This window comes from Macrotis lagotis, chromosome 3 (genome assembly GCF_037893015.1).
Source record: "Macrotis lagotis isolate mMagLag1 chromosome 3, bilby.v1.9.chrom.fasta, whole genome shotgun sequence".
Taxonomy (NCBI): Eukaryota; Metazoa; Chordata; class Mammalia; order Peramelemorphia; family Peramelidae; genus Macrotis; species Macrotis lagotis.
In genome coordinates, this window is record NC_133660.1 from 46,703,271 (window position 1) to 46,717,225 (window position 13,955).

General features: G+C 35.4%; 1 protein-coding gene across 9 annotated transcripts in view; it reads left to right on the top strand.

Moving 5' to 3' along the window:
* The window catches only part of PTPN13 (protein tyrosine phosphatase non-receptor type 13), a 231,074-nt gene that overhangs the window by 31,549 nt on the left and 185,570 nt on the right, over positions 1 to 13,955 (top strand). For all 9 annotated transcript variants that reach the window (XM_074228614.1, XM_074228608.1, XM_074228610.1 and 6 more), the window contains exon 2: positions 5,387 to 5,506. In XM_074228614.1, the coding sequence (XP_074084715.1) occupies positions 5,392 to 5,506 (115 nt within the window). In that variant the 5' untranslated portion in view covers positions 5,387 to 5,391. The remainder of the gene's footprint in view (positions 1 to 5,386; positions 5,507 to 13,955) is intronic.

The following is a 13,955-nucleotide window of genomic DNA, read 5'->3' on the forward strand; positions in this document are numbered from 1 at the left end:
CAGCTATTTTGTCATAGTGTGTTAACTTTTATGGTTTCCTGGAAGAGTAAAGATATGTTGTCTGATTTATTTTGAGGTCACAGCTTATAGAATAACTTTAAAGCTTTATTTTGGTGAATTGATAAGCAACTTCTTAATGCCTGAATTGCTTTAAAATGCACACACTTATTTTTCACTTAGGTTTGATGAGAAAACATATTTGAAATAAAAGAAGCACCTTAGAATTGGGAATAAAAGAATCATGAATTCAATTTCTGCCAACAGCATCCTGAGTTGTTTTGGTTTTCTTTTTTTTTTTGGAAAGTGGGGGTTTATTTTGGGTTCAGAAAAGTTTTTATTTCATCCCTCAGAAATTGGAAAATAAAAGAAGATACTTCTGAAAAACGTCCAGACTAGTGGAGGTTTTTTAAAGAAAGATTTTATTTATTTTGAGTTTTACAATTTCCCCCCATTCTTGCTTTCCTCCCCCATCCCCCACAGAAGGCATTCTATTAGTCTTTACATTGTTTCCATGGTATACTTTGCTCTAAGTTGAATGTGATGAGAGAGAAATCATATCCTTAAGGAAGAAAAATAAAGTATAAGAGAGAGCAAAATTACATAATAAGATAATGGGGTTTTTATAAATTAAAGGTAATAGTCTTTGGTCTTTATTTAAACTCCATAATTCTTTCTCTGGATATAGATGGTATTCTCCATCTCCATCTTCATATTGTCCCTGATTGTTGCACTGATGGGATGAGCGAGTCCATCAAGGTTGATCATCACCCCTATGTTGCTGTTCCGGTGTACAGTGTTCTTCTGGTTCTGCTCATTTTGCTCAGGCTCAGCATCAGTTCATGCAAATTCTTCCAGGCTTCCCTGAATTCCCATCCCTCCTTGGTTTCCAATAGAATAATAGTGTTCCATCACATACATATACCACAATTTGTTAAGCCATTCCCCTATTAAAGGACATTTGCTTAATTTCCAATTCTTTGCCACCACAAACATAGCTGCTATGAATATTTTTGTACAAGTGATGTTTTTACCTTTTTTCATCATCTCTGCAGGGTGTAGACCGAGTAGAGGTATTGCTGGATCGAAGGCTATGCACATTTTTGTTGCCCTTTGGGCTTAATTCCAAATTTCTCTCCAGAAAGGTTGGATTAGTTCACAGCTCTACCACCAATGCATTGGTGACCCATATTTCCCATATCCTTTCCAAAATTGATCATTGTCCTTTCTGGTCATATTGGCCAGTCTGAGAGATGTGAGGTGGTACCTCAGAGATGCTTTAACTTGCATTTCTTTAATAAGTAATAATTTAGAGCAATTTTTCATATGGCTATGGATCGCTTTCATTCCCTCATCTTGAAATTGCCTTTGCATATCTTTTGATCATTTGTCAATTGGGGAATGACTTTTTTTTTCAAAATTTGACTCAGTTCTCTCAGTTGAATGAGTCCTTTGTCAGAAATACTAGTTGCAAAAATTGTTTCCCAATTTACTTCATTTCTTTTGATCTAGGTTATAGTGGTTTTATCTGTGCAAAAGCTTTTTAATTTAATGTAATCAAAATTATCTAGTTTGTTTTGAATGATGTTCTCCATCTCTTCCTTGGTCATAAGCTGCTTCCCTTTCCATAGATCTGACAGGTAAATCTTGATCTTCTAGTTTGCTTAATATTTTTTTTTTATGTCTAAATCCTGTATCCATTTTGATTTTATCTTGGTATAGGGTGTGAGGTGTTGATCTAACCTAAGTTTCTTCCATTACTAAACTTCGAATTTTCCCAACAGTTTTTTTTAAGGTATTTTTGCAAGGCAATGGGGTTAAGTGGCTTGCCCAAGGCCACACAGCTAGGTAATTATTAAGTGTCTGAGACCAGGTTTGAACCCAGGTACTCCTGACTCTAGGGCCAGTGCTCTATCCACTGTGCCACCTAGCTGCCCCCTTCCCAACAGTTTTTATTGAAGAGAGAGTTTTTATCCCAATAGCTGGACTCTTTTGGTTTATCAAACTGCAGATTACTATAACCATTTCCTGCTATTGCACCTATTCTATTCCACTTATCCACCACTCTGTTTCTTAGCCAATACCAGATAGTTTTGATGACTGATGCTTTATAATATAATTTTAGATCTGGTAAGGCTAAGCAACTTTCTTTTGTACTTTTTGTCCTTGAATCCCTGGAAATTCTTGACTTTATTTCTCCATACAAATTTATTTATAACTTTTTCTAACTTATTAAAGTAAATTTTTGGAATTTTGATTGGTAGGGCACTAAACAGGTAGTTTAGTTTTGGTAGAATTGTCATTTTTATTATATTAGCTTGACTTATTCATGAGCAGTTTATGTTTGCCCAGTTATTTAAATCTGATGTTATATGTGTGAGAAGTGTTTTGTCATTGTTTTCAAAAAGTTTTTGGCTCTGCCTTGGCAGAATCCCAGGTATTTTATATTGTCTGAGGTTACTTTGAATAGGATTTCTCTTTCTAGCTCTTTCTGCTGTATCTTGCTAGTGATATATAGAAATGTTGAGGATTTATGAGGGCTTATTTCATATCCTGTGACTTTACTAAAGTTGCTAATTATTTCCAGTAGTTTTTAAAATGATTTTTTGGGATTCTCTAGGTATAACATCATTTCATCTGCAAAGAGTGAGAGTTTTGTCTCTTCCTTCCCAATTTTACTTCCTTCAATTTCTTTTCCTTCTCTAATTGTTGAAGCTGACATTTCTGATAAAATATTGAATAGTAGTGGTGATAATGGGCATCCTTGTTTCACCCCTGATCTTATTGGGAATGCTTCTAGCCTATCTCCATTGCATGTAATGCTTGTTGATGTAAATCCTATTTCTCTTAACATTTTCCATACTTTACTTTGCTAGTCCAAGGATTGGTGGGTCTTAAAATCTCTTCTACTCTTTCTCCAGTAAGTTTCTTAATATCAGATTTCAAACTTTTTCTATTTTTTTAAATCTTTTGATTGTATTCTACTTATTTTTTTTGTAAGGCAATGGGGTTAAGTGGCTTGCCCAAGGCCACACAGCTAAGTAATTATTAAGTGTCTGAAGCCAGATTTGAACTCAGGTACTCCTGACTCCAGGGCTGGTGCTCTATTCACTGGGCCACCTAGCCACCCCCTTAATTATTTGTTAATTATAATTCTATCTCAGTTTTAGGGAGTCTGTTACTTGACTTTTTATTCCCCTTATTCTTAAAATTTTTTTTTCATTTTTTATCTCTTGGGTATTTTTCTAGGTATTCATGTCAATAATTTTCTGCTTTGAGTCTTGGCTTCTACTTGTTATAGATTTTTCTTCTTTTGGATGGATTTTATAGATTTTTAATTTTTTTAATACTGATAGTTGTCATCTTTGATTTACTCATCTTTTCAGCTTTATTTCATGATATGACTTTTGGTAAGATTTGGACTCTGCCCTCTGCTGTGCTTTTGGATGGGGTGGTTAGCCTTTCTCTCTCAGGTTCACTTAATTTTCCTGTGCTTTTCTCCCTCTCTTAGTGTTAGACCTTCTAAGATCTTTGAGTTTTAGAGAATTGGATCTTCAGGGTTCCTCTTCTCCAACCTCCCTAAGGCAGCTTAGATAAGATGGTATTGATTACTTTGTTGTTCCCTACTGCTCCACCATGCTTCCGTGGAAGCAAACTGTGACTTTCCTGCTCTTCTACAGAGAGGTATCCATGATACTTTTCTGATCATCCTGGGAGAAAAAGGATTCATTTACCTTTGTTGACACTGTCTCTTTGTTGGTGTCCTACTTTCACATTGCCCTATAGGATGTTGGATGATTTTTTTTGTTGTTGTTCTAGGTGTAGAAGACATTATTGTTTTTTCTTTGGATTTTTTGATCACTATTCTCTCTAATAAAGGATTTTAGGATTTTATTGGAGTAATGGGAGTTTTATTGAAGTGCCAGCAGGAACTGGAAGCTTGTTCAGGCAGCCACTCTTGGCTGGAAGTAGATAAATGTACTTTGAAGAGGTTATGTCTGAATTCTTCATCTGTCAATGACTAGAATTTTCCTGCTGCATTGGGTCAATATTTTAGCTTTTGGACCTTTTGTTTCCTCATCTGTAAGATTAGGGGGTTTCTGAAGTTCTCCATCTCCCTCTAGATCTGTGATCCTATAGTCTTCTTTACACTATAGTTTTGAATATATATATATATATATATATATATATATATATATATATATATACACATATATATATATATGTAAATCTTGTTTCACCAAAAATAAACAAAGAAAAAAATTCCCCCACTATCAAAACCATTTATTCACAACCATTTACATGTGAAAAGTATGTTAAGAAGCTAATGGTCTACTGTGTTCTCTCATTGATCTTCTTGACTTGTTTCTTTGAGCATACACATACTTTGTTTTTAAAAAGCTTTTTGTCAATGTCTATGTTCTTTTAATTTTGTCTACTTCGCATTATTTAAGGTTTTTTCCATGTTCATTTTTTTGTGTGTGTGTGTTCATAATTTTAATGGTGCATATTTTATTATCTTGACAGCTCAAGGAAATAATTATTTTCTAAACTTTGAAAGAATGTAATCCTGTTTTCTCCTGAGTTATTGAGAATATTTTTTTAAGTTTTTAAAAACATTTGTAATTTAACATCATACATATGAGCTTTTCCATGTATATGAAGTAGATTAGAAAAAGGATTATGAAAATGTGACTTAGTAATTTGCTTTTCTTTTTTAGTAAATAAATTCAATGTTTAACTTTCAAAACTATCTTTCCTGATTGTATCTTCTTTCTGTGCTTTTCATTGTAGTAAAAAAATGCTTGAATCTTTTTTTTATCCTAAAATTATTTAATTTCTCTTCTTACTCCTTTCCTCAAATTAAAAAAAACAACAAAAAAGAGAAAAACAAAACCTGAGTAAAAAAATATTCTTAGCCAAACAAAGAAAATTTATTGGGAATGATCATGTATTGCTCTAGGTTTCAAGAAGATGCTTTTTACTATCTGTGTAACATTTGTTTCATAAATCTATACAGTAATTATAATTACTGTTATTGCAACTTTAACAGCTAAATAGAATGTTGTAGACATGTCAGTTTTTAGTTTGAGGAGAATGTTAAAATTGATAGTTTGAGGGACGCTAAGGATAACTTTCTGTCATAATTGAGAGAGAACCTTAAGAATTCTAAGTGATAGAGAAGTCTTTTTTTTTTTTAGTAGTCTTTCTGGGGCAGATTTCAAATAGTTGTTAGTTTTGTGGGAGACCCCTAAGTTGTATAATTATACTTTTCATCATGTCTTTTTGTTGGTTTTTAATATCTAATTAGATTTAAAATTTTGGCTTATAAAAAGAATACAATTGAATGGCAGATGTGAAAATTCTTTTAATTATTTTTCTTTTATAGATAATATGCATGTGTCATTAGCTGAGGCCTTGGAGGTTCGAGGAGGACCACTGCAAGAGGAAGAAATATGGGCTGTATTAAGTCAAAGTGCAGAAAGTCTTCAGGAATTATTCAGAAAAGGTATTTTTATTTATCAAAGTATCAAATGTCAACTTAGAAAAAAGTGTTTTGGTTTTTTTATCCCGCTGTCATTTTTTTTCCTTTTTACTGAACACTGACTTATAAAGAATAAAAATGGTTAAGCAAAGTCATCTGACAAAATAGCTGGGTTGGATAGCTTAGACAACTTTAGTTCTATACCTTTGCTCTTCACTGTTCTATTTAAAGGAAACTTTGCGTGGGTTTAATCATTTGTTAAACATAAATAATTTGTTTTTCTTTTTATTGATGATTTTTTGTTTTTTTCACATCATATTTATTTCCAAATATATGCCTCCCCTTCTACCCAGCAAGTCATTTCTTGTAAATGTGATTAAAAAAAAGAATCCCAACAGTTCAGCAAAACTAATAGACTAATATGTGATAATATATACAATTTTCCACATCAATTATCTTTTATCTCTACAAAGAGCCAAATTTTCTCAATATTTTTCTGGGGCTAATCTTACCTATTACTCTGAATTAAGTTTTATTTTGTTTTTCTTTACATTGTTATATTCATTGTGATTACTGCTTTCTTGTTTCTTATTTTACTTTGCATCAGTTCATAAAAGTTTCATGTCAAGCATAGTTTTTCTAAATAACTTAAAGAACAATTGTGAGACCAAAGATTCATCATTCTCTTTCCAATTACTCTAAAAATATACAACTCAACTTCTATAGTTTTGCTATAGAGTTCTGGATTAAGGAAAAAAAATCTGAAATTTATCTAACCTTTAGGATTTTAAAGTGCTTTGCAATAACCTTGGGAAGTGGGCATCATTGTTATCTCTGTTTGATAGATAAGGAAACTATTTTTTCTCTTCATTTGTTTTCGTACTGATGGTATAAAATAAAACATCTGAATTGACATTAGAATTCCGGAAATAGTCAGATTTGGGAATCATCTGCACAGAGTTGATAATTTGGACCCAAAGGAATTGATAAGATCACCCAGAAAGAATAAAGACAGAGAAGAGAAGAGGAACCAAAGCCATTATGGATACTTGTGCTTGATGGATAAGATGGAAGATGATCTTGCAGTGGTTAGAGATAGAGGTGATTAAACAAATCAGAGCTGAAGCAGGCAGAGAAGTCAGGAGGCTAGATAATCAAAGTAGATGGATGGGCTAACAATGTCTTAAACTTCAGAGGAGTCAAGTAGAATGAGGTCTGTGAAAATACTATTGTATTTAATAAAGAGATCATTGGTAACAATATCTAGAAAAATCCTATTTTAATATGTTCTAAGTTCAGAATAAAAAAAGAAAGTTCTTTGGACAACAAGGAGATCAGATTAGTTAAGACTATTAATTGGAAGGTTAGATATTGAGGCTAAACTAAATTCTTTGACTACAAAATGAGAAGATGGAAATCTTTGGAAAAGACCCTGATGTTGGAAAAGATTGAAGGTAAAAGGAAAAGGAAGTCACAATAGATGAGATGGATAGATAGTGTCACAGAAGCAATGAAAATGAACTTGGACAGACTTTAGAAGATAGAGATAGAAAGGTTTACTGTGCTATGGACCATGGGGTTATGAAGAATCAGACATGACTGAAGGACTGAGCAATAACAACAAAGAATTTTTGACCACTGAATCTTTCTTATCTGCCCTCCTAAACTTGGGAAAACTGTTCTCCAAGAATGTATAGTTTTTATCCTACTATCCTCACCTTCTTTATCATATACTCAAGAGAGAAAATAGTCTTTACAACCCAAAGTTTCTATCCTTTCAACCAATTTTTCCAATTTAATAAAAATGAGATACAAAATAGAACTTTCTTCTCTTGGTGTTTCTGCTTTTTGAAAGAGAAAATTTTAATTAAGGTAAGTCAAGAAATTATAAGATGCTCTGCTGAATCATCATAGTTCCCCTGGACACTTATAGCCTGCCTTTTTAATAGGTTTGTGACCCATTTTCTAAGTTAATCACTTCAATGACAAAATTATTCCTTCTTCTTCTTCTTCTTCTTCTTCTTCTTCTTCTTCTTCTTCTCCTCATCTTAAGCCAAGTGACTTCTACTTTGCTTTTTGCCTCAGATTCTTGGAGCCCATTTTTAAAAACGAAAATGCTACGTCTTCTCCCTTTTGTATTTTCCATTTGTTGGAAGAAAGTAGATACATGCAGAGCCATATTTCCATTATGGGTCTTATCCTACCAAGGTTCAGTGCTGAAATCAAATTTTCATAATTACATCAGGATTTTGTTAAGTTTGTTAGGTGTTGGCTTAATATCTACATTCTGATCACTTGGGTATTAGAATGAAGTGAAATGTGCTTAAGAGTCACTTAACAGTTAACAAAAGAAAGTTAACTTGCCCTAACTGGAAACAGATCTAGTCAGCAGAGCAGATAATGGTCATGTTCAGGGTCTTTAGAAATGCACCCAGTTAGAGGAACCTCAGCTTCTTAGGGGTGAAACTTTTTAATGTTTGTTAAGGAAGGCTAGGGTTAGTCAAGGCCCAAGCATAGCTTGTTGTTTTTCAGAAAAAATTAATCCCCGTTAGAGGGAATGAGTTAATTAGAGAATTTTGGGGTTTGGTCCTCAGGACTTTTTAGAGAACCTCTCATCTTTTAAATGCTTGCAGAGCTTTAACCACATCACCTTGTTGGCATAGGTAATACTGAAGTGACACCCTTCCCCCCCAAAAAAAATTCTTGGCTTTTTTCTCCCCACTTGGCAAAACCTGAATCTCCTATCTCTTTCATTTTTTTATATCATGTAAAAAGACCTTGAGTTCCAAATATTTCTCCCTCTCTCCCTTCTCCATTCCCCAGGACAGCAAGTGATCGATGTAGGTTATACACAGTCATGTTAAACATATTTCCACACTAATTATGCTATGAAAGAAGAAATAGGATGAAAGAAAGTTAAATAATATGCAGGATCTGCATTCAGATTCCATCATGAGACTTTTGGAATTGTCTTGGATCACTGCATTATTGAGAAGAGCTAAGTCTGTCATAGGTGATCATCACACAATGATGCTGTTACTATAAACAATGTTTTCCCAGTTCTGCTCAATTCATTCAGCATCAGTTCATACAAGGTTTTTCAGATTTTTCTGAGGTCTGCATGCTCATTTCTTTTACAGAATAGTATTCTATTACATTCATACACCATAATTTGTTCAGTCATTCTCCAATTGATAGGTATCCCCTCAATTTCCAATTCTTTGCCGCTACAAAAAGATCTATAAATATTTCAGTACATGTGGGAACTTTTCTCTTTTTTACTGATTTCTTGGGAATCAGACCTAATAGTGGTATTGCTGGATCAAAGGGTATACACAGTTTTATAGCCTTTTGAGCCTAGTTCCCCATTACTGAGTCTCAAAGCTTAGTAATCAAGAACTGATGTGGGGTGATGTCACATCTCTGCAATTCACAGTGGGTTTCTCAATGAAAAGTAGTGACAGTGAGCCAATGAGTCAGAGCAGCACCAGAATTATTAGGGGCACTGCACCAATCTCCAGCATAGGCACAGGTTTCTTCTACTGATCTAAGACAGTGATAATAAGGAGCAATACCAAGAATATCAATCACAGTCAACACTTCTTTATCATGCATCAGGATTTTCTGTAGGAAAATATCATAAGACCCTTGCATGCAATCAGCTTTCTTCTAATACCACTCCCATTTCAGTATTCCCTGGCTCCCAAACCAGATTCCTCTCTTTTCTGATAGCCACATAAGGAGAATGATACAAAAACATCATTCTTGTAGAGGACTCTGAAGGACCTTTCTTCCATAGGCCATGAATAAGGACTCTTCCTCATCCTCATCCAGGGACTCAGAAGTATTTCCAAGTTGGCTAGGAGATTCCCTTTTTTTCCCAAGTAAATCATCTCTTTTTCTTTATCTCTAGATAGAGTTCTAAATCTCTTTTTCATGCTTGCCCATAGTCTCTCCTCTCAGTCTCCACTCCCATTAGGAGAGATTCTTTCACTTGGGTGTCCCTCAGCACCAGTAGCTTTCCTTAGGCTGTCATTGTAAGGTCCTGAAAGTAAATTTCTCCCTTAAACTGCTCAAAAGAACTTTTCAATCTTATGCTGGCTGTTCAACTTATGCAAGATAGCTAATAATGGGGGCGGCTAGGTGGCGCAGTGGATGAAGCACCGGCCCTGGAGTCAGGAGTACCTGGGTTCAAATCCGGTCTCAGACACTTAATAATTACCTAGCTGTGTGGCCTTGGGCAAGCCACTTAACCCCATTTGCCTTGCAAAAAAAAATGATAGCTAATAATGACTGGGGAATGCTGGCCTTGGGTCTTTCTTTACCCTCTCTCAATTGTCCTCCAGAATGAGCAGGAGTCTGCTCTTTGTGTAGTGGACAAAGCCCCTCATACATGACCAGGTGCCAACATGCAGGGTCTGACCATTCAGTTACCTCCCCCTCCATATTTATTGTGCCCTTCTTCCACTCCACCATGATGTGAACTATGAGGCCATCTCCTCCCAGTGCTGCTTAAACCAAATGTTAAGGTTGAATGTGGTGCTGGTATCCTCTTGGATCAGGTTCAATTTTGATTTTAATGAGGCACTCTTAAGTGATTGACTTAAGTTATTAACTGTTAGTTAATAAAGTTCCTTAGCCTTAACATAACAAGGTTCTACTAAGAATATGGTGGCATTTAGCTTCCATATACATGGCCCCCCTTCTTCATAATATGGGATCAGCAGAACATGTCTTCTGATATCCACCAAGTCAGAAAATCTGGACTGCATGGGAGTGTGACTTTTTAGACCCCTGGGTGACCAGAAAGCATTAACCTTAGAACCAGAAACTTAAGTAGAAGCTGAATCAAGGAAACCAAACATTTATTTTCAGAGGGAAGTTTTATTACCTTTGAGGTTAAAAACTAATCCCTTTTGTTGAGGAATATGAGGAAGCATAAGATCATTGGCAGCATGGGGGGGGAAGGAAAAAGAGGTATGAGATTATCACAGTGCCCAAAACAAAAAAATGGGGAACTCAGAGTTTGAATAGGGAATGGATGTAAGATCTGCACCAGAAGCAAACCAATTTGGGAGCCAAATGGGAAATGGATTGGGATGAGGAGAGGCTGTGGAAAGGAGCCCCATTAGGAAACTATTGAATGATCAGTGATAGGAAAGGCATAGCTTGGTAACTGATTGGATTATGTGGGCTAAGGGTGAGTGAGGATGACTCTGAAGTGTGAACCTAGATGACAGGAAGAATGTTGGAAACATCAGTAGAAATAAAGAAATTTGGAAGAGGGATGTGTTCTGTTTTTAAAATGATAAGTTTAATATACCTACTAGAGATCCAGTTTAAAATGTCCAAAAGGTAGTTTTCACAGACTGCCCAGTGGATAGGGACTGGAGTAAAAAAAGACTTGGATTCCAATTTAGCTTCAGACACTGAATGCCTCTTGAACTGTCTGACCCCCAGGGCAAGAAGTCACTTAACCATCTCTTTTTCATTATCTGCAAAATTGGAGGAATAATTACACCTGCCTCCCTAAATTGTGGGGATCTAATGAGATAATGTCAGGTGTTTTGCCTAACTTAGAGAGCTATAAAAATGATAACTAGGAATAGAAAGTACTTGGGGAGAGAGACTGAGGTCAGATATATCTGTAAAACCATGGGAATTGATGAGATCTGCAAAGACTAGTAGGCAGTGGAGGTAAAGCTAAGTAAGTGTAGTAAACTATATTAAAGTAATGGATACTAGAACTAGCTTAAAGAATTCCATTTCGGGGTGGCTAGGTGGCACAGTGGATAGAGCACAGGCCCTGGAGTCAGGAGTACCTGAGTTCAAATCCAGCCTCAAACACTTTATAATTACCTAGCTGTGTGACCTTGGGCAAGCCACTTAACCCCATTTGCCTTGTAAAAAAACTAAAAAAAACCCCCTAAGAATTCCATTTCATCTTTCCTCCAGGAAATGTAGACCCACAATAACATTTTGGTTTTCTATATTGGATTTTCTTTCTAGAAATAGGATGGAAAGGAAGATTAGAAGAGATTTCTCCCCCACCCTCACAAAAAAAATCCTTTTAGTAGTAACTCAGAGACTTAATAACACATCTATGAGAAGGGACCTGAGATGAGTGGTGAAAAAGAAACAAGTTCATTTTTTATTTTTTTTAAGTTTTCATTCCATTGAAAATGTTATTCCCTCCCTGCCAAGGTCAATTGGCTTATGAGAGATTAGTTACAAGAGAAATACACAAAGGTCATCGAATTGCCTCTGTCCAGTAAACTTGACATTCCCCCTTGCTGTCTTTTCCTTTTAAGAATCAGTTTTACTGAAGCACATTGTTTGTTTGCATTGTCAGCATTGTTTGCAGACAAAAAAAGGGTTTTGTTATAAGCTGCACAATCTGGAATTTCTTCAGGAGTCTGATAGTTAACATATGAAAATAAAATCTATTGGATGCCTCCCTGAACTGAAACCATTACATAATTCCAGTGGTTTTGAAGTATTGTTTGGCTGTTTAGATGTCAAGATTTTTCTCTTTTTAGAACAGAGTAAAAGAAGGTTCAAGTAGCATTTTACTCATTGCTGTGAAAAATTCTTTAGAAATGAACACGTGAGAAACTTGAAAGCAAATTGTAAATGGTGTTAAAAATTAAGAAGGAAAAAAACTTGTTCTTTTAGCTTACATCAAATTGTTTTACTGTATTTCATATTTTAAGAATAAGATTTCTAACATAACCAAAACCATAGTAAAAAAATACATTGTGAATACTTAAACAAGAAATCTGAGAAATATTTTTCTTTAATACTTAATCTCCAGTATCTTTAGATAATGCTTATATACGTGAGTTATAAATGTGTTGGAATAGATTTCTCAGTCAATCAAGACACTTCATTAATCATCTTCATTAAACGTATGTGTGTGTATAGTCCCAAGTAGATGGAAAGCACTCAATAAAATTGAGTGATTAGATTGTATTGTTCAATGTGACCTACTCCTCATGACCCCATTTGGGGTTTTCCAGCTCTTTTTGACCCATTTGGAGTTTTCTTGGCAAAGAAACTGGATTGGTTTGCCATTTCAGTCTACAGCTCATTTTACAGGTAAGAAAATTGAGGCACACAGGGTTAAGTGACTTACTTAGGGATCACACAGCTAGGAAGTATCTCAGACTGGATCTCTCAAAGGACCTTCTGGATTCTAATTTTAATATACCTAGAACCATGAATGTTTAATTTATGCAAGCTTAATATCTTTATAGAAATTATCAAAATGCCATTGTGAATTTTTTTTGTACACCAAGTCACCAGATTTCCCCAAAGATCAAGAAACAGTATGACTTCGACCATAAATAACTTCTTATTGGACTCTAGGCCCTGGAGAGTGGGGGGGTGGCCTGAAGAACTAAGAGAATTCGAAAGGAAATCAGGTTGACTTGTATTTCTTAAATTATTCCTTTAAATTACATTTAGGGGATTTTTTAAAAAATGAAATCATACATTAAAGAAAATGTCATGAAATATATTATGTATTTTTCTCTCCATTCATACTGAATTGAATCTGAATTCATAATTTGTCCCCTTTAACCCATACAGTTTCCCCAGGGGCCTATGGAACAGTATCTATTGAGATCAGCCTGACCCTGGCAGGCCCTAGTCACATTGCAGCTCAGTGACTTTGGCTGGAATTTTCCAGGTCAGCTCACAGAGGCAGTTGTGATGAAACAAAGGCAGCACTGGACTTGGAGTCAGTGATTGAACAAGAAGCCTTTACAAGAAGGACTACAAGTGAAGGAACTGCAGAGGCCATCTAGCCTAGCCCCAATTTGTAGCTGAAGAAACTGAGGCCCTTCGAGTTCATAAAAGCTGATGCCATAGGCAGTTATCTTCCTTTACAATGTAGTCATCATTATACAAATTATTCTTCTTTACTTCATGTCACAGCATCACTTTCTGCAGTTAAATTCTCCTTGACTTCTTTGAATCCATCTCTCTCTTTTTTTTTTCAGGTTTTGGCAAGGTAAACAGGGTTAAGTGGCTTGTCCAAGGCCACACAGCTAGGTAATTATTAAGTGTCTGAGACCCGATTTGAACCCAGGTACTCCTGACTCCAGGGCCGGTACTTTATCCACTATGCCACCTAGCCGCCCCTGAATCCATCTCTTTTGTCATTTCATATGGATCAATAATATTCTGTTACATGCATAGTAGATTAATTTGTTCAGCTATTTCCTAATTGACAAGCATACAATTTGTTTCCAGTTCCTTGATATAACAGAAAAAGTGACTATAAATATGTTTACACATATGAATCTTTACCTTTTCTTTCTTTGATCTCTTTTGGATGTATGTCAATGCATTTTAGTGATTTTTGGATTCTGATATCAATCTGCTTCAAAACTCTGCCTAACCAGCTGGCTGGCTTGGGGCCGCCAGCTCCCCAGTTGGAACAACTAGGCTGCAGCAGCATTCTTGCACT